The 27,185-nt window shown below is 48.6% G+C and overlaps 2 protein-coding genes across 9 annotated transcripts in view; both read left to right on the forward strand.

The window, feature by feature from the left end:
- Positions 1-6,957, forward strand: part of ATP11C (ATPase phospholipid transporting 11C) — a 48,137-nt gene extending 41,180 nt beyond the window's left edge. For 5 of the 7 annotated variants that reach the window (XM_052672854.1, XM_052672849.1, XM_052672851.1 and 2 more), the window contains exons 26-29: positions 364-429; positions 1,730-1,833; positions 2,605-2,758; positions 6,642-6,957. In XM_052672854.1, coding sequence (XP_052528814.1) covers positions 364-429; positions 1,730-1,833; positions 2,605-2,758; positions 6,642-6,758 — 441 coding nt within the window. In that variant the 3' untranslated portion in view covers positions 6,759-6,957. Of the gene's footprint in view, positions 1-363; positions 430-1,729; positions 1,834-2,604; positions 2,759-4,513; positions 4,605-5,545; positions 5,636-6,641 lie in introns of all 7 variants that reach the window. The other 2 variants (XM_052672852.1, XM_052672853.1) reach the window with 2 other exon arrangements.
- Positions 6,958-13,283: 6,326 nt separating this feature from the next.
- Positions 13,284-27,185, forward strand: part of MCF2 (MCF.2 cell line derived transforming sequence) — a 48,772-nt gene continuing 34,870 nt past the window's right edge. For both annotated transcript variants that reach the window (XM_052673661.1, XM_052673660.1), the window contains exons 1-4: positions 13,284-13,425; positions 21,952-22,020; positions 22,570-22,684; positions 26,242-26,332. In XM_052673661.1, coding sequence (XP_052529621.1) covers positions 13,311-13,425; positions 21,952-22,020; positions 22,570-22,684; positions 26,242-26,332 — 390 coding nt within the window. In that variant the 5' untranslated portion in view covers positions 13,284-13,310. The remainder of the gene's footprint in view (positions 13,426-21,951; positions 22,021-22,569; positions 22,685-26,241; positions 26,333-27,185) is intronic.

Raw genomic sequence — 27,185 nt, forward strand, 5'->3', positions numbered from 1 at the left:
ATTGGTGCATCCTGCAACTGGGACTGACCCAGCACAATCAGTAGAGGTGCTGCGGTGGTTCTGTGTTACGAGAAAGCAGAAACTGAGTCAATTACCAAGAAATCATGAAATAGAGGTGGTCCCAATGACTTGTGTTCTCGATCAACATTGCTGTTAGTAGGAGGCTGTGTCTGTGGCTGTCACAACGCCAATCACTTGTCTGTGGTAGTGCATGGCACAGGGTTAGTGTAGCCAAGTCCTGAGTAGCAGTCGCGCCATTCCTCCGTCCCCTCTGCTCCCTGCTTGCACTGTGTCGTCATTCCTTTCTGTTCTTCCCTAGCCAAGTGGGTAGGAGCACATGTGACAACACACTTTGTCTTCCAGGTTTTTGGAAACTGGACCTTTGGGACGATTGTTTTCACTGTGCTGGTGTTCACCGTCACTCTCAAGGTTAGATTCTGCCCTTCTTCTCCAGTCTCTTTTTGCAGGTGTTCTTGAACGTGTGCTAAATACCCTGTGTGATAAATATGTTGAAGATCATAGAATCATAGAATCTCCAAGGTTGGAAAAGACCTAAAAGATCATCCAGTCCAACCGTTCACCTATTCCCAACAGCTCCCACTAAACCATGTCCCTCAACACAACATCCAGCCTTTCCTTGAACACCTCCAGGGTCAGTGATTCCACCACCTCCCTGGGCATCCATTCCAGTGCCTGACCACCCTTTCTGAAAAGTAATACTTCCTCATGTCCAGCCTGAATCTCCCCTGCCGTAGCTTGAAGCCATTCCCCCTGGTCCTATCACTGATGACACGAGAGAAGAGGCTGACCCCCAGCTCACTACAACCTCCCTTCAGGAAGTTATAGAGAGCAGTGATGTCTCCCCTGAGCCTCCTCTTCTCCAGGCTGAACATTCCCAGCTCCTTCAGCTTCCCCTCATATGGCCTGTGTTCCAGTACCCTCACCAGCTTTGTTGCCCTCCTTTGAACACGTTCCATGGCCTCAGTATCTTTCTTGCAGTGAGGGGCCCATGCTCCCAAAGCATGCCCAAGATGCTTTTATGAATACCTTTCCTCCCAACACTTCCATCTTCTGTTTGCCGTACACGCAGGACATAAGTGGCTTATTGACTGTTGGGTTATTGACCATGCAGAGTGTGCTTATGCACAAGTGCTTATGTTCTGCTAAATTATTTACACATTTTTTGCCTTCTTCTGAGTACTCCAGTTGATTGCATTTTATTTTATTTTGCTTGGCTTTAAGCTTGAGAACAACCAAGCATTTGGGTTTGCCCACCTTGTTTCAGCTGCTGCTCTGCACCGTGAGAAGAACATTTGTCAGAAAAGGACATTTGTCAAACAAGCATAGCAAAACTGCTTTGTTTCATGGAGCTTTCCAGAATGAACAGTTTGCATCAGGCCTTACAAAAGATCTTTTATGTTTGGTTCAGGACAGCAGGTGGTGGCAGAAGGCAGTTGCAGTGACTGCAACCTTTACACAGTCTTTCTAGCATCAGAGATTGTATCAAGCTTATTCTGTTAAAAACTCTCAGCTGCAATTGGAAACTGTTTCCCTGTCACTAGTGTTCCAGTCTGTAGGTGTTGAAAATATTTCCCTGGTGTACATATGCAGAGAGGTGGCTGACTGGAAGACTGCAGCCTTATTGTGAAAGGAAACATGGGTACAGTTGAATACATGCTGCTTCTAATACCTGTTCTGCCTGGTGTTGTTTTTTGTTCTGTTTACACAGCTAGCTTTAGACACTCGATTCTGGACGTGGATGAACCACTTTGTGATCTGGGGCTCCCTTGCCTTCTATGTGTTTTTCTCGTTCTTTTGGGGAGGAGTCATTTGGCAAGTATCTTTTCCTTCTGTGGTACTTTCTTAGGGGATGCCCATCATGTTCTTTGTGAGGAATGTGACTGCAGCTCCCCTCATTTTGTCTGTCAGAAGATTTATAGAGATGTCAGAGTGTTCGTGACCATGATGAGCATGTGTTGATGTTGAGTGCCAGGCACAGCAGATAGTAGCAATAGGCAATGAGGATTGGGGTTTTTTTACATCATCAGATGGCATATTCTAGTGCTGCCGTGGTGGAGAGAAACCTGGTGATACAAAAAGAAGGAACAGAAGAGGAGAAAGAAAAATGGAGCATGTGAGCTATGGCAGCAAGCATCGTAAAGGACTGAAAGGTGGATGGGTCAGGGAGGAGGAGGTAGCTGTGGCCTTAGAAACTTAGAAAAGGCAATTTGCTGTTGAGAGAGGTCTTGAAAATTGGCAGTGAAGGTGGGTCAGGGATTATAAGAGGGCTGAGATCAGCAGTTCGTAGTGGTTGGCTGGGGAGAAGAAAAAAGCCACAGGGAGGAACAGTGGGTAGGCTGAGAAGTAGGGTGAAAAGTCTGCATGGAGAAGCATTAGAGGAGACCCAGAAGGTTGCTGACAGCCCTCCAGAATTAGCACAGCTGGGAGCAGGAGATGGATGGGGAGCAGAGTGGGCAGCCTGTGTCTGTCTGTGTTTGGCAGGGAGGTATTAGTGCCAGCACCTTGATCCCAGTCTGACCTAGTTGGGAAACACGTGGGGCTGATGGTATTAACCACAATCTATTTGTATCCTTTCTTTTTCAGGCCTTTCTTGAAACAACAAAGAATGTATTTTGTATTTGCTCACATGCTGACTTCTGTTTCCACGTGGCTGGCAATAATTCTGCTGATCTTTATCAGCCTTTTCCCAGAAATTCTTCTAATAGTTTTAAAAAGTATAAAAGAGAGAAGTCATCAGGTAAGGAACAAGATGAAATATTGCACAGTGTTTTTACAAAGGCCTCTCCTATTAAGGACCAGATGAACTGTGTGCCATTCATGTCTCAAGAATGGCTTTCTAGAGTCTCATCTCGCTCGTTCACATGCCAGAGATGTCAAGAAGTTCATCTAAAAATACTGCCTAGATCTCTAGCAAAGAGAGACTCTACGAGTGCCTTTCTTTAGTTGTGTAGACTGGAATGGAAAACTGCTGTCTGCGCAGTATCCCTTCACCAACCCAATCTGATCCAAACCACTGTGTTTAGTGCTGAAACAAGCTGCTTGTTTTTGTGTCAGTATACCCAAGATGTTCACTAGGGCTGTATCCTGCAGGTGCCAGGGAGAAGCTGGTCAGGGAGGTGCCCACCCCCTAATGACCCAGTCCCCATCCCTCAGGCAGCATCCCCAGGTGGCAGCATCCCTGCAGACCCATCCCCAGGCAGCACCTGCTCCCCCCAGCCATGCCCTGTCGCTCTGTCCGCTCGCCTCCCTCCTGCTCCTCTCCCTGCTGTGGTTCCAGCAAGTTCTGCATTGGGTGCTGCCTGCCTCTGCTGGCCTCCAGGCACCACTCTGCATTTCCCTGGGCAGTGGCGGAGCAGGCCCAGCAGTGTGGCTGCAGGGGGTTCTGCTGCTTCTGGCCACGTGTCTCCTCTGTTACTTTTGCTTCTTTTATACTTTTTAATCAAGCTTATCTTCTCGAAATATCCAATGAAATCATAAAGTTTCTTTTTCCCTCATAATCTTCAAAGTACAACTTTGCCCACGGTGTCAGCGAAGTAAAATATGTATCTGCAAGACCAGAAACACCACCACCTAAACTACTGAATTTGAGAGCAATACAGATGGTAAAACAATTGCAGCTAAATTCTTCCCAGCTCCATGATATTTCTCCCTTCCTCTTAAGTACAGTTCAGTAGTATCTGAATTGACAGTTTCTAAATTGGGCAGGATGGGGATGACTTGCTGTCAGCTGCAGCCATAGGGCAGTCTGAGGTCTCTGTCCCAGAAGGGGGATCTGGAGTTTACTGAAACCCAGCTGAGCTCTTAGAGGCCCATTTTGCTTCCAGCTCTTAGCCAGATCCATTCCCACTTAAAATACTTGCTTTCAAGAGTGCTTTAAATGTGTTTAAAAAGGCTCTTGTGAAATCATTTTGTAAATCAACAGTAAGTGTCAACTAGAAAAGTCTCTTCGCATGTGCATACTAAACTAAAGGCAGGCTGAGCCTTATTTAAATGTACATTTCAAGTGAGAGCTTTACAAAATGCCTGAGCAGATGCCAGCTCTAGATGTCTGTGTCAGCTGTCAGATACCAAGCTCGGCAGCACAGGTAGGGGATTTTAAATCAAGACCCTTTTTGAGACTCCTCACTGTAACACTGGAAAACAAATATCAGTTTCCCAAGGGGAGCCTTCAATGAAAAGCCAGATCAGTGCACTCATTTGGCTTCGTGAGCCCACACCATGAGAGTTCAGGTCCCCTTTGGGAGGAGGGCATGGACCGAAGCCAGGTTGTGGAGCTTGCTCTTAAACTGTAGGGGACTGGGTTTCTGTATGACAGTGCCAGCTTTGCTCACTCTTAATTAAATTTTCTACGTGGAAATGTTTTGGGGCTTTTTTGTTGTGTTTTTTTATTTGTTTGTTTGTTTTTAACTGCAAGGCGCATTCTTATTTTCTTTGGTTTCTGCCTTTCTGTCTTGTACTGCAATTTTCTGTCTTTTGTGCTGTTGTGAACTAGGTAACGAAGCGCCTTCCTTCCTCAGGAACATCCACTATCTTCATGCTTTCTCAAACTTCCAGCAATCACAGCTTTTCTTGGAGTGAATAAGGTGATTTCCCCTCTGAGCCAGTATGTGCTGCTTACTCTTCTGCTTCCTCCTTCTAATGCATTGCTGCTCAAAAACCTGTGTTTAGATTTGCTCACCTGGCAAGAGCTTGCTTTCTCCTCCACACCTACTGCTTTCATTTAAATCTTTTGCTTAAGTGTTTTGTCTGTCTCCCCTATTGGTCCCTGCTGTGGGTGCACACCAGCTGGGCTGAGCTGCTCATGCCCAGCACCTGCAACATGGGTGCAGGTGGTGCTTCCGTGCCCAGCGTCCCCAAGGTGCTCAGGGAACCACAGGCAGGCATTGCTCACAAATTTGGGTTTACCCCGGCCCTTCAGATGAGGCACATTGTGCCTGCTCATGGAAATCAGTGCTGCTACATCATTTAGGTTGGTTTTAGAGGGCTAGATGCTACTTCCTCCAAGGCATGGAGCAAAGTGGGCTCTGTTTTGTTTTCTGGATGATTTGGCAAACAGCTCATGCTTGCTTGATCTCAGAGGAGCTTCCCAAGTGCCCCAGTTGCCCTGTACATAACTCTGTTATCACTGCAGCTGTTCTGTATACAAGCACTAAGCCACAAGTGGCATTCCCTGGCTTGCTGCCTACAGAGGGTTTCCCGCAGGCCGAGCACCTCGAACACAACGCATCCCTGCTGTCACTCACTGTTACAAAACCACCAGTTGTGAGGAAATCAAGGCAGGCTCCTCCTTGAAAGCAGCTGTAGTATAAACCTCAAAGCCTGAAGGGAACCATTTGGGAAGCGGTGCCACTTGCACTGAAAACCCAGCCCGTATGATCACGGTGGTATTTAGGGAGCGTGTGGTGTTACATCCGTGTGGAACAGCATAGCTGGCTGCAAGAAGCGTGAGTGTGTCTGCTGTTGTTGGACAGCAGCAGGGTAACGTGTCACATGTGCTACAAGTGTTTTTGCCTCGCTGTTGCAGAGCAGTAGGAAGGCGCCCAAGTCGTCCAGACCTTCTGTCACACCACTTCTTTTAAGAACGTTCTCAGATGAGTCTAATGTGTTGTAACAGGTACCCTGCCCTAAGGAGTTGGGGTGGTTTTAAAAGGCATTGATTAACCAAATGTAATCCCCAAATCAATTAAGCTGTGGTTCTCGTAATCCTCTTGATTGTTGGTGTGGGGCACCTGTCTGTGATACGGAGATGCAATGCTTGGGATGCATTTTAATTTGGGGATGTGTCCTACTCTTCAGAATCCTGTATGTGCACAGATCTGCTCGATCCAAAGCACTTTGCTTTATATAAGCAGATCCTTCAGTATAGCCAATATTCTGATCTAACATTAACAGCATGAGAAAACAGATTTGGGCTGTAAAAGCGCTCATGTACTTGCAGTGGAGTATTCAAGTCTAAGCTATTAAAATGATTCCAAAATTGCATCTGAATAGTATAAAAATCCCATTTTCTATGGTGCATGCTGTTGTGTCAGATAGAAATGAGTACATTTTAATTCATCTGAATAGACTGAAACTAAGTGTGTACCTGTCTGTATGTCAGCATAACGTACAGCAGGCATGGCTCTGTGTCTGTATGCAGCTACACACACAGGGAGCATCCTACTGTGCCATTCTAAACATCGTAGTAAGCCACCAGCTGCCTTCTTGCTGCAGAGAAATAAAAGTGCCTGACTGAATTCACAGCCTACAGGTGAGACATGATGTGGCTGCGTGCTGCCAGCTGCAAACATCAACACAGGGATTTTCTGTAACCCCTTCCTCTGCACACATGGCAGCCTGCAGAGAGCCCACTTTATAGGGAGGGCAGCAAGCAGCTGCACGGCTGCCAAACTTCAGTCTGGGTGCTGCTGGGCTCCACGCTGCTTTCTGCAGCCCGTGCAGAGTCCTTCACCCTCCCATTCGGCTGTGAGTGAGGTTTGGCACTTTTATTGTGGGCTAATCATTCTTCTTCTCCCTTTATTTATTTGTTTTCTCCTTTCTAAAATATGCCAAAAGGCTTACTGTGGTTTTGGGAATGTGACAATTGCAATATATGTGCGTTTTCCTTCTGATTTTTGCAGACTGGCATCTTTGATCTGCCTATATTAGTGTCATACAAACGTATAGAGAATGGTTATGTGAAGACTGAAGATGCTCTTACTAATCTGGCAGAAAGATATCCTCTCAGGATACTTTAAAATGCTCCATCCAAATAGTGCAATTGTTATCCTGCAGGAAAATGTACCGGTTCTGTTGAGTATTACCAAGCTCTGTAAGCAGCCATGCTGACAAAGCAGTAGCCAGGCACTGGCCACAGTAGCTGTTCATCTTTGGTCTTGTTGCTTCCCCCCCTGAAAAAAAAAAAAAAAGAAAAAAAAAAAGAAAAGAAAAACATAATTCTGCCAACTCAGAAGTCTGTGTAATTGGAGACTGAGAAAGCATCTTTTGGAATTCTTCAAAAGCAGCATGATCAGAGTGAGAGCAATGCCTCCCCACGTCACACGGGGGCTTCCTCCGACCGCTGCAGCTCTGCCCGAGAGCAGCAGGGAGCTGCCGAAGCCTCTTGCTTTGCCTGACCAAAGAAGTAGCACAGACTCTGAGCCCAGGTGCTGGGCATCCTCCTGCAGCTGCTTGATCCTCCGTGCTGCTGGGCTTTCTCTTGGCAAAAAGTGAAGGAAGGAAACGTGCCGGGACTGCTTGTGGTAAAAGGAAATTTCATGGGGAGGGAAGAGCCTGAATGCTGGGCTGTGCCACGCTTCCAGCCCGGCTCTCCTGGTTGCTGTGGCTGTGCTGACATTAATGCAGTGAGCAGCTGCCGAAATGCTGCGGATTTCTGGTGGCAGTGTGTCCTCAGCCAGCTGCAGGGACGTGGATGGTGCCAGTGAACTTGTGGGCATCACACTGCATCTTGAGTTATTTGCACTAAGAAAAAAGAAGTCGGTTTTAAAATAAAAGGAATACGTGGATTCATTTTACACTTAATTTGGTTTTTAATTGGCATGTTCTTTTTAAATCTACCTTTAGCAAGGACTTCTACCTTTAGGTTGGTGCAGCAGAGATGAGGTGCCCGACCCTCAGACTTCTCAGACATCCAGAAAAAGCAGCTTTTTCACTCTCTTGAGCCTTGAGCAGTTTTGGAGTGCCCTGCGTTCCAGCACCCTGCATGGGAAGGTGCTCTTTGCACTGCCTGCCCCTTGCCCTGCTGGGGGCTGCCGTGGAAATACTGTGGTGAGCGCTCACTCACCTCTGCCTGCAGCAGATTCTGCTTCGCTTCTGTGTGAAGAAGTGATGAATTATAGCCAGATCAATCATTCCCTTCTTCAGATTTTGCTAAGGAACGGACTGTTAGTTGTCTGAAGAATCAAGTCTCGTGCTGTCTGGCTGCGGAACTCATGGTTTTGTGCTGTGAAAACAGGATGTGGATCAGCTGCAGGCATGCCTGCATACACAAGTTCTCAGCCTGTGTGGGAGAGGGCTGCAAGTGCGAGGAGCAGAGGGGTATGCACAGCCCCTGGGGCTGCCCTGCAGGACATGGACATGGACAGGTCTGCTGTATTATTTACTCTGCACCAGCCCAACGCCAGCGCGGTCACCTCGACAGTGACTGCAATTGCACCCCTTGCTGCATGCAAGCCAGGAGCTGTGCTCCCAGCATGTGTCCCATGGGCAAAGCTTTTTTCTTTTCCTTTTTTCTAGCTCGTCCCGCAGACCTACCATTCAACTTGCAGCCCTTGCCCGATTCTCAACTTTTACTGCTAAAACGTGGTGCCTGGAGATCAAGTATGCGATGAATACAATGAAGATGCTCTATATGCCAAATCTAACCTTTCTCCTTAAATATACAGTTGCTGACTTGTGTTTACATAACCTTTAAAACACAGGCGCTGAAAAATGCAATTCCTGTGATTCAAAACCATTCCAAGCCCTGGTGGTCCCAAGCCTGACAGCCCGCTTCTCAGTTTGCTTTATCTTGTGTTCTTCTTGGGTCAAATTCTCTTCCTGTGAGATGCAGCTGGAAGCCTTGCTGTTAGGTTAGGGGGAACATGGACGTGTGATGTCCAAATAAAGCCACTGCACCAGGCCGATGGCTGCAGGCTGTGCTGAGATAAAGCCTTCTTGGAACCAAATTTCTATTGTCATTTCCAAGTGCCCGATATCAGTCTGGAGCAAACTGTTGCTGCTGCTGTGCATCCAACTCCCAAGGCATGCATGCTGAAAAGTAAGTTGGTACTAATGGGAAATGTTATGAATAGCAGCTCCTTTGGGGAAAAGCAGGTTTTCTTGGGCTTGGATCTCCAGCTGGCACACAGGTGTAGCTCCACAGACCAGCAGAGGAACTGACCCTATTTTAGCAGCAAGAGCAGAACGGAAATTTTGGTTGTGGATGTATCATGAAATTTCAGGAGAAACAGGAAATCTATGCTGGAGTCATGAGAAGGCAAAGGAAGGTGGTGGTACCAGCTGGAGGGCATCAGCCAGCAGGACGGGGAAGCAGCAGTGATGCGGTGGTAATGCTGTGATCATTATTCAGATGCCGTAAGGTGAGCTGCACTGTTACGGTGCTCATTAGGGAGCTGGAAGGCCAGTACAGGCTTATCGGTGGGGAAACTTGAAGGAAAACGGCTGGGGGTCTTCAGATCAATCCCCTGAAGTTTATTCACTGGCTAGTGACACTGAAAGATAAGCAAAGTAATGAAGATTCCCTCTAAAAATGTAATGTGATAATGGAAAAACGTGGTGTAGTCATAGCTGCTTGTCAAAAACTAATCCTAATTGTCATGAGAATATTATAAATGACTGGGAATTGCGTACAGGCTTGAAATTGAATTTGTATAAACACTTACTGTTGAAAACCTTACCTAATACTGCACCATTCATCCGATTTCCCAGCTATGGATTTTTTTTTACATACAAACATGCAGTGTATACAAAGTGTAAATGATATACAGGCAATGAGAAGATACATTTTCAGCTTCTTGCAAAAAAAAAAAGGACTGCGACCTTACGTTTTTTTCACTTTAATGCAATTTTATACATTTATGTTGCTTTATATAAAAGAAACTGAATGTGAATGTTACCTTTTATGAATGCAACTTGCTCTTTTTTCATTACGGAAACTTATGTTTGAAGTAATCAATAAACTTTGGTATGTTGTTCTGATTAATACAACATTTTGTTTTGTCTCCTTGGCCTCCCTGGCTGCGGTTTGCACCACGGGGGGGATTTTGAAGGAGGTCTGAGATGCTGACACGGCTGGGCTGGGCTCATCGCAGTGATGCTGTGCTGAGGGACCACTGGTTGGTTCTGTGTTGTTTTTTGTCAGCACAGTATTGGCAGTGCTGTTGGTAACAGCACGAGGATTTTTTCTTAATGCTCTGCATTGATTCTGTTTTATGGCTACTCGGAACAAATTAACTTCTGTTGTTATTTATTTTCACTTTTTTTGCTGTTTTTTGAGCTCAAAGGCTAGAAACACGTAAATGAGGGTTATTTTGTGGTTGGTGAGGTGCATGCAGCTAGTGAAGTGCAGGGCAGCTGTTTCCATGGATGAGACTCCACTGATGCAATTGGTTCCAGCAGGTCTCGTGGTGCTGGTGTGAGGCACAAGACAAACGCATACTTCTTAGGACACGTGTCTGATCCAAGCTGAAATGTTCGTAATGAAAACTGACAGCCAGTGTAAAAATTCTGTTTTGGCTGCTTTGATTTCTCCAGCTCCCATGAGGCTCTGCGGGACAGATGGCTGTGCTATTTAAAACAAACTATAACCTTTAAGAAGAAGCTGGTACTATTGGAAACTGGATACACGCATTGAGCCTCTTCATAGCTGACGTGGAATGGTAGTGAAACTTGGCTGGAGGGCTGCAGGCGAGTAGTCAGAGTGAGTGTGGTGCTCCACCAAGCTGCAAATTAGCATTTAAAACATCTGTGCACCACTTCACCTTAAAATGGAGATTGAGTACTACTGCAATTGTAAGGCAGTTTTCAGCAAGGAGGGCCGCTGTGCTGAGGGTTGGGATGCTGACAGGAGGGCTGGAGGTGTGCTTGCACCCATGGTGTGCGCAGTGCCAACCTCTGTTCTGTTCTCTGCTTGGAGCTTGCTGCTAGCACCGTGTCTGCTGGTAACCTGCTGAGCTGGAAAATATGCTGTGGCCTGCAGGAAGGGTGTGTGGGCACCCGTGTGTGTGTGTGTGTGTGTGTGCTCCGTCCAAAAGCAGGGGTTAGAGCAATATAGCCTGGCTCAAGCAGAGAAAAAGATGTGGGGAGAGCATGGAGGAGTCCTTTACTTTTTTGCACTGGTTCAGCAGGTGAAATAAAATCCCAGTCCTGATGGAAGCAGTGGCATGCTGAGCTGGCATCAGTGTGGCCAGGGTCCCTCCTGGCTGGGCAGGCTCCAGATGACATTCAGCTGGCTCAGGTTTTCCACTTCCCAGCACCACCCTAAGAATTAAATCCGTCTCCTTTTGTCCATCAGTCTGGGTGTGGAGGTGAAAGGCTGGGTTTGTGGCTGGGCTCACAGTCGGCAGCTTGCAAGGATCTGTTGTGCAGAGATGAACCTGCAGAGCTGATGCTGTGCAGTGCAGCAGTGTGCCTGCAGCGGCCGTCCAGGGGCTAGGATTGGGCCAAGCCAGGAAAATACACTGTAGCAATAGGTTTTCCCTGAATTAGAATAAAATATGTGCTGGGAGAAAGAGCTGATTCGTTTATTCAGAACCATCTCCACAGGAGATCCTGTCACCAGGAGGCACAGCCTTAAGACACGCAGGCTTTGGGCCAACGCTCACCTCCTTGTCCAGCCCTCTGCACAGAGGCAGACACAGAGAGACTTTTGGGGGTCTGTAGGAAGCTGGAAGGGTGCTTGGGGGGGGCTACAGCACCTCTGCTGTGGAGATGGCTTTGAACAGAAAGAGGGGAGATGTGTAAGAGGTAGAAGGAAGGAATGCTTTGCTCTGAGAGCAGTGAGGCCCATCCCTGGAAGGCCAGGAGGGCAACGTGGCCCAATTGGAGGTGTGTGCCTTGGGCTTGGAAGCAGAGGATCTTCAAGGTCCGTTCAGCCCAAACCATTGTGTGATGTGCTCTGAGGGGCCTCACTTTGCGTGAGCTGCTGCAGCTGAGGGAAAACAGCCTTTCTGTGATAAGAATACGAGAGGAATGCAGCACAGCTGCCTTTGCACGCTCACAGCCTCGCGCGTGGCTGTTTTATAGCTGTGTTTTACTGCTGTGCCCTGAATTGGGCTTTTTCGATGAGTAACTGCACATGAACTCTTTCTCCTTTTTGTACAAAATGCCCCTTATGGCCAGACAGAAAATGGTTCAAACCCAGCTGAGCGAGGATCTGCTCTAACAAAGAGTGCTGACTGAGTGGGTGGTTTTTCCTTGGAAAATTCTGTATCAGTGCATGGAGGGACAAAGGCTGCTGAAATATGGTGTTTCCATATTACCATCCTTAGACCTTGGGTCCTAAATTAATAGCCCCAGCTGCTGTAGTGTTGGAAAAAGGCTGCTATTATAGTAAAGAGCGTAATTAAAAGGTTGTTTTGGAAAAACAGGAACATCCACTTCTCTGTGCTGGCTTCCTGAGCAGCTCTGGCTGCTGTTGGCAATGAGCTGTCATCGTTTGAACCTCGGCACTGGGACATGAGAACTGCTGGCTCAGGTGGGTGCTGTGTGCTGGTCAGATGCAGCCGTGCATGGCTTAGAATCATAGCATCATAGTCTCACTAAAGTTGGAAAAGACTACCAAGATCATCTAGTCCAACCGTCCAACTTAACCACCAGTACTGCCTGCTATCCACATCCCTCAGTGCTGCATCTCCACGTTCTGTGGGCACCTCCAGGGATGGTGACCCCACCGCCCCCCAGGCAGCTGTGCCAGCGCCCAACCACTCTCTCTGAGAAGTATTTCCTATCATCCAGCCTGAACCTCCCCTGGTGCAACATGAGGCCATTCACTCTTGTAGTGTTGCTGTTAGCTGGGAGAAGAGGCCAACCCTCATCTCGCTACAGCTTCCTTCCAGGGAGCTGTAGATGATGATGTGCTCTCCCTGAATCTCCCCTTTTCCAGGCTGGAACCCCAGTTCCCTCAGCTGCTCCCCACCAGACTGGTGCTCCAGACCCCTCACATTGCCCGTCTCTGCTCACACCCCACAGCACCTCGATGTCTTTCTCTAGTGAGGGGCCCAACACTGAGCACAGCACTGAGGTGCGGCATCAGCAGAGCTGAGTATGGAGGGACGACCACCAGCTGCTCCTGCTGCACTACTGCTGGCACAGTTCTTAGTACTGCTCAAGGAATTTTCTAAAATACTGCTGACTGAGGATCAAAACATGGCACTCTGGGTTTTCGTTCGCTTGTTTGTTTGTTTGTTAGTTTGTTTTGGAGATGGGAGTAAGAGAAGCAGATGAAGTGAAAATCTAGTCTTGCAGTAGGAAACGCAGAAGGCATGACAATGAGAAACAACGACTGCGCTCGGCCTGCGCGCCCCGGGCACCTTCGGGGCCACAGAGCTCCCGACGCGGGCAGCCCCTGCACGGCCGAGGGCGACGCAGCACCGCCGGGCACAACACGGCAGGGCGGGACGCGGGGAGCAGCGCCGGGCAGACGGCGGGGGAGGCGGGGCGGGCGGCCCGTCGGGGCGGGCTCGGGGCGGGCAGGGGAGGCTCCCAGTTCCCCAGCCCCGCCTCGGCGGCGGCGGCGCTCGGGCTCGGGGCGGCGGAGCGCGGCCGGCGGGGGAGCGCTGCCGCGGGGCATGGCCCTGGCGCCGGCCCCGGCCGGGCCCCCGCCGGGGGGTACCTCGGCGGGGGAGATGGAGCGCTACTACTGCCTGCTGCGGGCCGCCGCGCTGCTGGAGGCCGCCGCCGCCGGTGAGTCCCGGGGTGCGGGGATCGGTTCCCTGAAGGACTGCGGGTGCCCGGGGGGCGGCGGGGCGCAGCTGCGCTGTGCTGCCCGCTGCCGCCCGCTGCCCCGCGGGGTTTCGGCTCGGGGCGCCGCGCGGGCTCCGTGCGGACTCGGGGCTGTCCCCGGCGCGGCCCGGGTCTATTTGTGGAGCTGCGCTCACGTTCTTAATGGAGATCATTTAAACGCGGCTGGGTCTATTCCGGGCGGGCACCGAGCGGAGCCCACAGGTGGTAACTTCTCTCGCACGGAAAGTGTGAGTTCAGCAGCGGGATGCGGGCGCGGTGCTGCGGGCGCTGAACTCCGCCTATCCGGGAAGGCTCCGGTGGGCTCTGCACAGGCTGATACGGGGACGCTGGGCTTTTTGGTTCTGTGGGCCCCATTACCGGTGCTGAGTGGCTTCATTCTCTTCAAGGAGAGGCTGTGCCACTCTGTGCTGCTGACATCTCCTTTTTGTTATTGGAATGTGTCGCTCCAGATGAATCTGAAGTGAGGAGATGAGCTTTGATAAGCAGAAAGGTGCCCCCCTCTACAATTTCCCACAGCTGCAACTGAGGAAGGCTCTGTGAAGCCTCAGGATGGTGATGTGCCCTTCCTGAGCTTCCAAAGTAGGAAAGCAGCGGTGTGTGCAGAGCACGTGCAGCTGGTGTCAGCCTCATGCCCCATCCCTGGGCCTTTGGCTCTGCCAGACCCCAAGCCAGGGGATGCCCAGAGCTGCAGGATGTGCTGGGTTGTAGTTCCGTAATGGCAGGGCACAGCCTGACCCGCTGCCCTGGGCTGTACGCTGCTCTTGTGCCTCAACAATGCGTCCTTTGATGGACAATGATCTGCTCATACACTGCAGCATTGACTTCTTTTTTGTTGTTCTGTTTATCTGCGGGGAGAACAGATTTTTGGATTTCTGTGGGGAGGTCTTTAATGGCTGGGGAAGGTGGTGGCATTCTGGGTGACTCCATTGCCACTGGAGGATGCATACTTTGCTGGGAGGTGAAGGCGCTCGTTGCTCCTCATTAGCTCACAGCTGGAGTGTGCTTGGAGCCGTGCCAGGCACAGGAAAGACACACTGACCCAAAATAGGCTTACAGCTCCGTTCCAGTTCCCTTGACCTCTTTGCAAAGACCAGCATAAGGCACGGGAGGAATTGATCAGGAGGAAAGGCCGCAGGTGTGGACTTAGCAAAGCATCCCCTGCTCCTGGGAGCAGCTCTCGGGAATGCTCTCCTCAAAGCACCCTCTGCTCCCATCACACACTGCCCTGTGCCACTCTGCATCTGTGAATGTGATGGGGAAGCACAGAGGTGATCATTGTGACAGAGGATGTCGTTGAATGGCTGTGATAGAAAATACAACAGTCCCAGTCCTCCTTGTGCTGATGTTGGTGACGGAGCACCCACAGTGCTTGCACAGGGGCTGCTGGCACACGAATGGGGCACAGATGGTGTTTCGTAGGAGCAGGATACTGGGGGGATCCTGGTGAGCTGCTCTTGGCAGATGACCTCTGTAATATCAGAATGTCTCCCCAAAGGCACAGCTGTATGACTAGAGCCGCACAGTCTGGACATATGATGTAGGATATGCATAGATTCTTAAGACGAGGCATGAAAAAAGATACGAAATTGACTAAAGTTGCCCAAAGTCATGAGATATTATTAAATCGGGAGGTTTATTCCCTCCTCACTGATTTTTGAGCCTTATCTGGGGTTGTGCTTTATTTCTCTTTATACATCAGTACTGGAAACCTGTTGCTTATTTCCAGCACAAGGTGATTTACGCCCTCCCATATTTGCCATACAGTTTGATGCACACATCCCAAGGATTTTGGAGCTCTTCCTTCCTTGACGGAGCCTTACACGTGTGTAGAGCTCATGCCCTGTGGAAGCAGAGTGCTGTTGTCACCCGACCTGCCCCGGTGCTGCAGGGGATGTGGGACGCTGGCAATGGGGCCAGGGAACGTGGGATGAGCTTCCTCTCCATCAGTCACGTTTGCTACAACTGTGGTTTAACCGTTCATCATTCATGTGCAATGACAGAAGTGACAGCAGGGCTGTGTGGGAGGGGAGGAACCGAGGTGTTAAACGGTGGGGGAAAGAAGAAGAGCCTTCCAATGCACCGCCCTTGCTGGGGAGCTGTGGGGCTGTCCCTGGGGATGGGGTCACTCAGGAGCACTGGGCTGTTCCTGTGCTGCCAACCTCTTCGTGCTGCAGGAAAAGCAGTCTGGCTTTGAATATGGGCTTTTGCTCAGCAGGGGAAGGACGGAATTGAGCATTTTCAACTGAGGGCAATTGTTTTTAGTTTCCTGAAATTGCAGCAGAGTTCCCAGGTTATGCCGTTGTGGGAACCTGGCTGTAACAATTTGGTTTCCTTGCTCTGTGGGCTGTGAAAGTGAATACATTGTTCCAATGACTTCCCTGCACTTAATTCCTGGTTTCTAAGCAGGTGTTCTCAGGCTCCAGGATTTACTGCTATTACACGTATGATGAGTTACTTTGTTGGTGCACAAAGCTGGAATTTGGCTTGGAAAGACCAACACTTCTGCAGTACTGGATGCTGATGTGCAGTTATTGATGCATATACTAGCTTCTATTTGGCTCTGCAGCAGCCTGCTTGGGAAGTCCTTTGTGCTGAAGGCAATGTGTGGTGGAGGCCGATGGCGCTGCCTGGGAGGTGATCACTGCTAGCACAGCTTTGGTGGACAGCTGGCAGGCGAGCATGGAGCTGCAGTGTGCAGCACCTGGTGCTGAGCCTGCACAAGGGCAGAGTGACGGAAATGGGGAGCAGGAGAGAAGCAAGAACACACTGGAGCTCATAAGGATTATAAATTTGAGGAGCTAAATTTTCTCAACTCCCACACTGAGTTTGAATCCACCAGGGTGGGTGTTGAGAAACTTTCATTACATTTCCTGCAATAGATGCAAATTCACGTATGGTTGAGCTGCCTTCTGTCTCTCCCCATTTTTGCTTAGTTAGGGGTGATGTGAGGAAGCAGGCTGCCTGCTTGGATGTGAGCAGACCCAAGCACCCAGTGCTCAGTTCCCCCATGTTAGGAGCTGCAGCAATAACAGGAGATAACGTGTAAGCCTGGCTGTAGTTTGGTTTACTTTCAACTGGCCTTTTGTGAGCAGAGCTGCTGCGGTTTGCCCACTGTTTGCTCCTGGCTGGGGGAGATCCCCCTCAGCTGGAATGCTCAGTGAGCACAACGTAGCATTTTCTTCTATGTTTCCACTCATATCATCATTCTTTATAAATCTGAAGCCTTTCAAAGAGGATTCACTCTTTTTCTGCTGTTCAGTTTCTCAGATGTTGGTGGCTGCTCCCAGGTGTGGGATCTGTGCCTGGCCTGCAACATCCTCTGCAGTGGAGCCCTGGGAGGCCCTGGAGGAGAAGTACAGGCACTGGGTCAGGGAGGACCATCTGGTGCCATATCCTGCTTCCTACACTCCGCCGGAGTGGGTGCTTGGGGAAAAGCAAAAGAACAAGCTTGCAGTTGGAGCCTTTCCTTAAAAAACTGCCTGCTCTGACAGAGGATAATTTAAGGTGTCCTTGAGCCAGGTGTAGTCAAGTGGCATCCAGCACAGCGATGCACTAACACTCCTGCAGCTTTCTAATGCTTGTTGAATCCCTGGATGGATTTGAGGTGCTCGAGCCAGATGTTCCTGCCTCTGTTTCCCACCTGTGATGAATGCTTCTGGTGTGATCTGTCCCGTCTGCACCCTGCATTTTGCTCCAGCCAGTTCTGAGCTCTGTGCCACCCCTGTGCTGATGCTGGGCGTGTGTGGCTGCAGCTCCTTCCTCTGTCAGACGCCTGGGAGCCACGTGGATTGAGAAACCCACGTGGACTGAGGCTTGTTGAGAGGTGCGCAATGGGTTTGCGTGTGGTGTGGCTGTGGTGGTAAGCGGTCAGCAGCCCATGGCTGTGGGACAGGGGCTGTCCCCATGCGGCACCGCGGTGGGTACTGGGGCTCATGGCTTTCCAGGTACAGAAGCTTTCTGCCATCCATATTTTAATGGCTTTTTTGTGTCACTCCCCTGGCCTGGGGAGTGGTGGCATGGTTTGGGGCTGTGAGCTGCTGGATGTGCCTGGGCGTAGTGTGCATGGCTCGAGGTGGATCAGAGCTGCGTGGCTGATGTTAGAAACAGCCGAAGGTTATGCGTGCAGCATAGATCACCTGCAAATGTGACCGCAGCAGGATTTACTCCCAGCTACTGAAGAATTTTGTCTCAGAACCAGGAAGGGGCCTCCAGACCTCAGCTGTCAGTCCTCTGCCCAAACCAGGTCCTGCAAATAAGCCTTTTGTAAACACAATGGGCCTTATGTTCCGAGCAGCACAATGTCCTATTATCTGCTATATGTTCCTTAAGGAAGACGTTGTGCTGAACAGCACGAGCAGAACCAGCAGCCTCACACTGCTGGCCCACGGCCAGGCTGCTGCGTGCACCCATGCCTGCCCTGCTGCACTCAGCCTGGGACAGGTGCAGGCATCAGGCTGGATCCAGGTGTCAGCTTCCTTGGGGAGATGCACAGAGGACGCAGGGGTGCCTGCTGTCCTTGCACTGCTTGTGCCCTGCAGCCAGCTGCAAGCTCCCTCAGTGGGCACAGTGCTGCTGTGCAGGCTTTGTGCAGGCTCTTCCCACCAGCGGGCTGTGCACGGGAGGGCACTTTATAGACAGGGTGAGAGGATGTTCTTTCTAGTATCTCCCTCCACATTGCTTTCTGGATATGGCTGGTAGGAAGGGTGACAATGGTTCTTGTTGTGTACTGGATTGAATCCAGAATTTTTTGAAATTATTCAAGCTGGAAAGCTCAGCAGCTGGTGGCTGGGATGCCCCAAGGACTTGGATCTCCTGCAGCAAGATGTTCCCTCCATTGCTGTGGCATGGATTTCTTCCCTTCCTCCTGGTGGAACCCCTGGGCTTTTGCAAGTGATTACATTTCACATGACACTTATCCAGAGTGAGTTTCCTGAGTACTGGGCTGCAGGCTTGCTCCTTCTCAGTGCTTCTTTACAGCTATGGAATGGGGTATGGCTATCCAGACTGAATCAGGGCAAATGGCAGGCTGCTGTGTTGGTCCTTCTGCCTGGCTGTAGGGCTGTGTTGCCATTCTTTGCCTCAATGAATATTTAATTTTGCAACGCAGAACAACTTCAACAGGAGAGGTGGAGACAGCATTCATTGCATTGCATTGGGTTGAGAGATGGAGTGCTCTGCTCTGAGCGATTTCTGTTCCAACTCCTGTGCATGCCAGATAAGGCAGGGCTGAATCCTCATACCCCAGCCCAGCTCGTGCTCCAGCAGCTGTCTGGGAGCTCCCAGCAATGCTGGCCACAGACATGAGTTCCCTTGTCAACCTGGAGGAGTCCTCACTGAGGCTGCCCAAGCACAGCACCTTTCTGTGGCTGTCACTGCTCTGTGTGGGCCTGCTCTACACTTGGGGCTGTGGTGGAACATGCTGTGACACCAGATGCTGGTTGATGACCACAGTTAACCCAGAAAGTCTCCAGGGGATATGGAAATAGGTTACAAATATGCTCATTTGCGCGTTCCCCTGACACCAAATCAACCTTTTTGCTTTGGGTGTAGACGTCCAAATGGACAGAAAACAGAGAACAAGTAGATCACGGAGAAGCTCAACGTGATCCTTTACGCTTGTCATTTAATTTGGTTCAGTTTTGTTTCCTAGGCTACGCAGCAACACTGGCAGGAAGAGCTATTATTCATTCACAACAAAGCTATCTCCAAGCGTATTTTGTAGTTGCAAACAATACTTGGCCAATGTTGTAAAATGTAAGGCGCTGTTACACTGCCTTGGCAGATGTGTTACACAGCTGCCGCCTGCAGATGCTATGGACCTGCAAAGTTTAGAATAGAAAAGAAAACAATAGTTACCAGACAGCAAAGCACTGGGGAGTTTAATTGAGTCTCTTGGCTGCTGTGTTCCGTGAGTGAATTTGGACCCAGATGACTGCTGTCCTCTTTCTGAATGCCGTTGCAGTTGCTGCACTGCTATGACAGTGTATGGTTTAGGTGCTGTTTGCTTTCAGTAAGACCCTAAAAGCTGGATATGATTGATGCCCCGCTGCCTTTCACTGCTTTTGTCTCAGAGGTGAATATTTGACAGCAAAGGCTGCTCTTCTGTATAGGATTGCAGCATCCAACTGCTGTGTCATGGGCACAGCAACATGCAAATCCCTTGATTTTTCTCCAACGTTTCTCGAGGAAGATGCATTTGATGACAAATGCAGAGCAAGCACCAGGGATGAGTTGGCTGAGGAGCAGCTCTAAGAGAATGCCATCAGCCCACTGTGCTCTGACCTCACCAAGGGCAGCTGCTGTTCCTCTGGGCTGCCCTGCCTGCTGAGATGGCGAGGGTTTGCAGGGGAGCTGCTCCCCCAGACTTCACTAGTTCTCCCTCAATGGAGTTAAATTTTGGGTGTTCAGCTTGAGACCACTTGGAAGGATCTGATTTTTCTGTTCGTGCTGAATGCTCCCTTCCAAAAACCTGATCCATTGAAAAGCAAGAAACTCGAATTCATAATGATGCTGCAGGATTCTGGGCCTCCATCTGCGTGTTCAAGTCAAGAATGAAGCTTTCTGTGAACCTGGAAACCACAGCTCTCAAAGCATGGAGGGAACTCCATCCAATGCAGTTTCACAGTATGCTGTGGACTTGGCCGTGTGGCCTGGAGGATGCTTGGCACCAGCATTTCAAGTTGATGTTAGGAAAAATTTCTTAGAAAAATTGGTGAGATGTTTGCATAGGCTGCCCAGGGGGTGATGGGGTCACCGTCCCTGGAGGGGTTCCAGGGCAGTGGAGGTGTGAGGGACGTGGTTGTGGGTCTGGTGGGGGTGGGCTGGGGTTGGACTTGGGGATCTTGGAGATCTTCTCCAACCTTAACAATTCTATGATTCTATTTCCCCTTCTTTATCACTACAGAATAGCAAACAAAAGCTGTTTATTGTAAGCCTGCAACTGTGTTTGGCTTTAGTGCTGTGCACGTGAGGCACACATGGGCATTGTGTTGTCGCCCAGTGTCCCAGTGGCTGCATCTTCAGGAGAGCAAACACCAGGTGTGGGCCATGCCATGAGCTTTACCTGGACTGGAAATGTACACACTGCTGCTGAACAGCCCCACACCTTCCAGAGGCAGCCAAGATAAACATGCACTTGGCCTTGGGGCTTCTCTGTTTTCCAAGGCCAGTGTGTTTGTTGTCGTATATTCCATGTGTTGGAGCTCATTAACTTATTCATGTGATTCTTATCAGTATGAAAATATTGACATGAACAATTACAGAAGAAAGTTATCACCACTGCTTTCCCCCGAGTTAGGTGAAGCAGTCAGCTGAATGAGCAAGAAATACTTGAAATGTCTTTGCAAAACAAACTTCTTCCTTACTCTAAGGCCTGTTGAAATCAAGAACGAGTGCCAGTCCCTCATCAACAAAAAAACTTATTTTGTCTACGTGTGCATGTAACAGAAGGGAACAGGTGGGTGGCGTGGAGGGACAATGGCAGTGTGCTTAATGCCCCCTGGGGCTGCCATGCTGCAGCTCAGCCAAAGCAGTGCTTGAGAAATCCTTAGGTAAAGTCAAAGTGACCAGAAGGCTTTCGGGAAATAGTGAAATAGAATAAATATTGATTACGGTGGAACATGCTGAAGTATTGGCCAATGTGATTTAGGACAGCCAACAGAACGCTCCTTGGGACTGGCTCCCTAAAACAATTAATGTTTAAAATGTAATTATCGGAAAGCAAAAGGTCCTTAATGTGTATAGATGTTTCAAAATGTTTCCTTGTGGGAACAAAGATGTTTAATTTTCAGCTCGTGTTCCATTTATAGATAATCCAGAATAATGCCCGTGTGCTCAGTGAGTCTGGTTTCTGTTTGCTTTTCCCAGTGAAAGGTAAAATTATGCATATTGTTCTGATGTGCTTCACTGCCACTGAAATGGTCACGGTGTGCTAAATGTGATATTAAAACAGCCTCTCCCATTATTTGATTAAAAAGAGTTCTAATAGTGAACATAAGAACAACAGCCTTTGCAGTGCAGGTGGCCCCATGCCAGCTGTAAATAGCCCAGCTGCTTCCAGAAGCTTATTTGCTGTAAGTTAAGAAATGTGACAGCATGAAAACCCCAACCTCGACTGCAGCAGTCCTGGCTGCTCAGCCTCATGTACATCTGTGGCTGGAAAGCACTGCCATACAGGTGGGTACGATTGGTAACTGCAAAGTATGAAAGTTCCATGAGGAATTCTCTGTTGAGGGAAGCGCTCTCAGCATCCCAAGCAGTTTGATAGAATAAATTTACTGCAGAGTTGTGGCATTCACCCTGTTAGAGTCAATAGAAAACCATAAATCCTTTGTTACAGACTTTCTTCCCTAGTTTAGGGAAACTGCATTTGGTGTAAGTCCCACTTTTGTGTTACACGTTGATAGATGTGTTTGCTTTTGATTTGTTCCTCTCTTTTTGACTGCTGCATTTGTTTTTTTTCCTCAGAAACGACAGCACCCATCTGTGCTAAGGATATCAGTGATGAGTTGATGAAGCAGTTTGCTTTTCTTTCTGGTGAGTAGCAGGAGCCTTGCATGTTCTCTCCTCGTGTTGTAATTAAATACTCCAGATGAACTGCTTGGCAAAGTGATACTCCATACGGGATGTTATCTGTCAAGCAGTCTTCATTGCCACCAGAAATGCTGTTAATAAAATATTGAGGCGGCTCGAAAGAATGTATTAGATTTCTGTCTCTGTACAATACTTGCTCCTTCAAAATGCTCAAAGCTTTGCAAATATTTTGCCTTGAAATGTGTAAGCTCGAGAACAGTGTGCATAGATTTTCCTTGCATTTCTGACTTCTGTCTCGTGTAAAGTGTGCTCAACAAATAAAGGAAATATCTGGTACCAAGTAGTTTTGCTTCTACCACCTGTGCATGTGTGTTGTGCTTGAAATCAGTGCCAGAATCTGACCTACTTTGGCTGTTCTGGTGATGTAAATACCCTCTGTAATAACATAGGCTGTAGGCTGGTGGGGTGTTTTTTGACCTGGATTGTGCACCTGGATTTTGCTGCTGGCTCTCCCAGAAAACACCCACAGAAGAACTCTTTTCTTCCTTCCAGGTGGCCGAGGGAAGGACAAAGCTTGGATCATCACCTTGCCTGACAACTCTCGCTTCAATGATGTGCCTGAGGATGTTGTAACTAAAGTCTTAACATACCTGACATCAGTCCCGAGGTATGTGGCTGCCTTCTGTCTCTCCTGTGATGGGCAGTGTCAATCTGACCTGGGCCAGGTGCAGTATCTTCAGCTTAATGCTGTGCTTGGGCACGAGGGATGTCTTCAGCTCCTAGGGCAGGGGAGAAGACAAGCAATTAATTGCAAACTCTTGCGGTGTCCAGGTGTGGTGTTTATGTGCCAGTAACTGCAGATAAAAAGTGGACATCATCCTTATTACTTGCCAGCCTGCATGTATCATCAGTTCAGTTTATTAAGTTTCTAATTAGCAACAAGCTTTCTTTTAAGCTTTGACATGTGTCACTGCTTAAATATGCCATTCCTCTCCAGAGCAATACTGCGACGTGTACAAATAGAGAGTCATTACTGTGGAAAAGAGAAATGCAACCAAAGGAAGAGAATAATTACAGGAACAAAGCCATTTGGGGTCCCCATTACACCCGATCACTCAGCAGCGTGCTGCAGCTCCATTATGTGCCCATATCCCAGGGTTAAGCAGCCAGCAATCTGTCCCGACCACACGCAGGGCTCTGTGCTCAGATTGATGGCGCTCCCACTTCTTGCTGCTGAGCCTGACTCAGTTACCTGGAATGCTTAATTTCCTTGAATAATGCCTGTTTTGGCAAATTTCTTCCTTCAGGGAGAGTAGGTTGACAGCAGCTACATGGGAGCTTTCCATCAGCAGCTGCCTCGGGAGAAGTGCTGTCTGTTTTGCCACCTCTGCAGGAATGAAAAGGGCCTCTGGTCTCTCTTTCTTTCTTGATCTAGTGTGAAGCTGTGCTCCTCCTGGGTCAGGCTTGCAGAGGGGTCTTTCCCTCCTGTCCTGCTGGGCAGGTTGCCCCTGGCTGTGTGTGTGCTTCTCTACCTGAATCTTTCAGGGCTTTTTATTCCATGTGACTTTAAACACCCTGGCGTTAGCATGATTAGCAGTCTTGCTGTCCCTGTAATAGGTCAAACTCAATCAAGAAACTAATGAGAGCTGAGAGCTTGCTGGTGATTCAACCGTGCTCAGTGTGTTATTTGTAAAACCACTTTAATCATGCTTCTCTAGTCCTCCTACTGCCATCTCAGCCTGCTTCAGTACCTGGCTGTTCTAACAATGCTGGAGCCTGAAACGAATGAGCTGTACAGAACGAGCTGTAATGGCACTTCCCTGCCATGTACCTGTGGATGGGTATGGGTTTATCAAAACCACATGCACCATGCTGTCCATCTGTTACCAGCAGCAATGACTATGGGTTGTCCTGCTGACACCAGTCTGTGGGAACCACATGGGATGTCAGGTCTGTAGTATTTTAGGGAGCTGAATTTCATGGACCGCTTCTCCTGGAGTTGCCAGCTGGAAGCTGTTGTTCGCTCAACAAGGTGAGCGTGTTAGTGACAGAGCCAGGAGGAAGCTGAGTTTTGTGTTCAATTAATTTGATTTTGGGATTCCTGAGACCATAATGCAGGACATGGTTGTATGGAAAAGCTGTAGAGAAAAACAATAGAGAAGATGATACAGAATGATGATACAGAAAGAGGAGTAATGTGTTCTCACATTCCGTGCACCCCAGTCAAAATACACTTGGTGGGCTGTGTGCTGAGGGATGGGCTTTGCTGAATAGCACTGCACATTGGTGTGCTTGAAGGAGAGGCACAGGAGAAAGGGACAAATCCTAATCTCTGCAGAAAGGTGACCTTAACAGTGATCCTGATGATGCAGCTTTTAGTTATTTAGACAAACTTTGCGCATTTCACTTGCATCGTCATATTGAAGTGACATAGAGCCACAGCTGGCCACACGGAGCAGTGAAACCACAACAATTCGGGGTTGCAGCACCATGCAGTGAATGCTGGGGTGTGCTCTGATCCACCAGCAGCCTCCCAGCCCAGCGAGCAACTTCCCAGCTGCAGACTCAGAGATCCAATTTCAAGTCCTCCTGCAAAAGCTCCCAAGTTTTATTTTTCGTCTGCTGCATCCTGCAACACACACAAAATTAGGGGTAAGGAAAAAAGTGACAGGAAGCCTCTGTCTGGTTGTCCGTCTCCATCATACGCTGCTGGATGCAAATAAAGCTGCCTCTTGCAAGCACTTGTGAGAATGCATTGATTTATTTTTCTTGTCAGTCTGAAAGGTACATCATGGGACTGGGAATCTGATCAACCCGCAAGGCCTGGATTGCAAACAGCCATAGGTTTGCTCTGTTTGCCCTAAAATAAATTAAAAATTTCCCATAGTGGATTTCAGGGCTTTTGTACAGCTCAGAACTTGCTTCTTTGTGTATGTAAGGGAACTGATAAAAGTAGATGAGCTTACTGAGAGGCTGCTCACTGAATGTAACCTTGTCCAGACTGAATGATGTACTGGGGCATGCTTTGGTGAACTGACATTGTGTTGAGGTCTGGCTGCCTTTTCAGAATTGCTTGGGTTCTGGGTTTGTTGGTGTTGTTTTTGGGGGGGTTTATTACAGTGACAGCAGTGCTGTGTAACTGCTGTATGTGTCTTAATACTGCCAAGGGCTGGGAAATGCTGTCTTGTTGTGCAGGGACCTGCCTTTTAGAGTTGTACACTGGAAAATCAAGCAGTTCTATCCTCATTATCAAAACTAGCCTCACACAGAAAGATCATTTTGGCCCTCTCCCACCTGCTACTGCTACTAAATTCTTGCTGGGGATTTCCTGACATAAAGGTGCAAAGACTTCTCCATGTTGCCAAAACTAATTTGGCTAAAATAGGCTTTTGGCTGAAAGGTTAAGCTTGATTCCAGATGACAGTGTGTAAGCTTACCTCGCACTTTGTTATGTGCCAAGGTTTTGTGTGTCACCTATGTGTAAAACACAGTATTTATTTTCTCTGCTCTTTTCTGGTATGCCTCAATGACAGTGCATAAATTGCATAAAAGCACAAAACCTATGCACTTTGAGCTTGACCTAACACATCCATAGCATGTGTTTGTAGGGATGGCGTGCCCTTACCCTGGGCAAACACAACTCCAGTTTGCAGTTGGAGGTGCCCCTGGTGTGTCTGTTGGTGGAGCTGTGACCAGATATCCTGACAAGGCTGTATTTGTTAGAGTCACAGTTCACCTCTGCACTGGGTCACGCTGCAGCACGTGGATCCCCAGAGCTCCCCACTTCCTCAGGGGATTTCAAATCAGCATAAAGGATTTTGATGTGCAGATAGCAGAGGCAATGCTTCAGCCACGAGATGGGCTTCCCAAATTTCTGCTGGAGTCTGGTCTAGGAGATATTTTCAAATGTATTTTGGCAGCACGCTCCATCCCTGGAGGTGTTTGAGGCCAGGTTGAATGGAGCCCTGGGGAACCTGACCCAGGGTCTGACTGAGCGGGTGGCAGCCCTGCCCGCAGCAGGGGGTTGGGACTGAGTGACCCTGAGGTCCCTGCCAACCCCAGCTGTTCTGTGGTTGTCTCACACCTGTGGAAATGTCAGAATGGGCTTTGTTTTCTGTATTCTTGGGATTGTTTTTTGGGAACAGGGGAGAGGGTGGGACAGGGAACAAAGTCACGTTCCCTCAAAATGTCATTCATTTACTTTTTTTATTTTCAATCCCATAGTCAACATGAGTCGGACACCAAATTTATCCTAATCTTGGATAGAAGATTGGACACATGGACATCTGTCAAAATGACTCTCCAAAAAATTGCAGTAAGTCCTCTTTAATGGTAATTTCTTTCAAGGTACGGAGTCGCTGTGTTCATTCTGTGCCACTTTCAGAAAGCATCAGGAATTGGGAGCAACGATGCTTGTGCTTTCTCTCTCGGTAGCATTTTGCTTTATGGCCCTGTGATTAATTCAGTCATGGCTCTGTGCCTCATTTGAATGCATAAATGAGCTGTTTGAGCATTAAACCAATTCATTTGCTTGTTTTTGTACTTTCCCTTAGTGGTCCAGATGTATTTTCTGCCACATTCTGTGATTCTGTTGGGTGGAGAATTTGGCTTCATATATATTCTTTCTAGACACTGGTTATTAGTGAGAGTATATTTTACCTAATTTTCAGTGACTGAAAGGGTTGGATTGTTAAAACAAGCTGCACAGCCATTTGTTTGTGGACTCGGGGTGGAAAAGCTGTTTTAAACATGCACCCCTGCGTTCACTTTTTGTGCTGCCTGTTCTGAACATGAAGCAAGTTTTCTGCTACTCACCAACACATTGAGCCATGGGGAACCAGAGCACGGCATTCCTGGTCCAGCTGGACGTGGCCTTAGTGGCATTTTGCTCATAGGCATCCGGTGGAAGGAAGGATTGCCATTACCTTTCTGCACTGTGCATAAGGTACTGATGTCAGTATTTGATTGTATTTTATTTATTTATTTATTTTCACTTCTGAACTTTACAACGTGAATTTGTGCACATCATGAGAGAAAAGGCAGCATTTGAAAAATAGAGAATAATTCCTTAGAGCGATCATCAGAATTCAGTTCTGCTGCTGGTGTTTGAACCAGTGGGAGTTCCAGGAGCTTCCTTTAAGGGTGATGTCGGTGCTTTGCATAGTTTG

Source organism: Tympanuchus pallidicinctus, unplaced genomic scaffold, assembly GCF_026119805.1.
Source record: "Tympanuchus pallidicinctus isolate F22 unplaced genomic scaffold, pur_lepc_1.0 scaffold13, whole genome shotgun sequence".
NCBI lineage: Eukaryota > Metazoa > Chordata > Aves > Galliformes > Phasianidae > Tympanuchus > Tympanuchus pallidicinctus.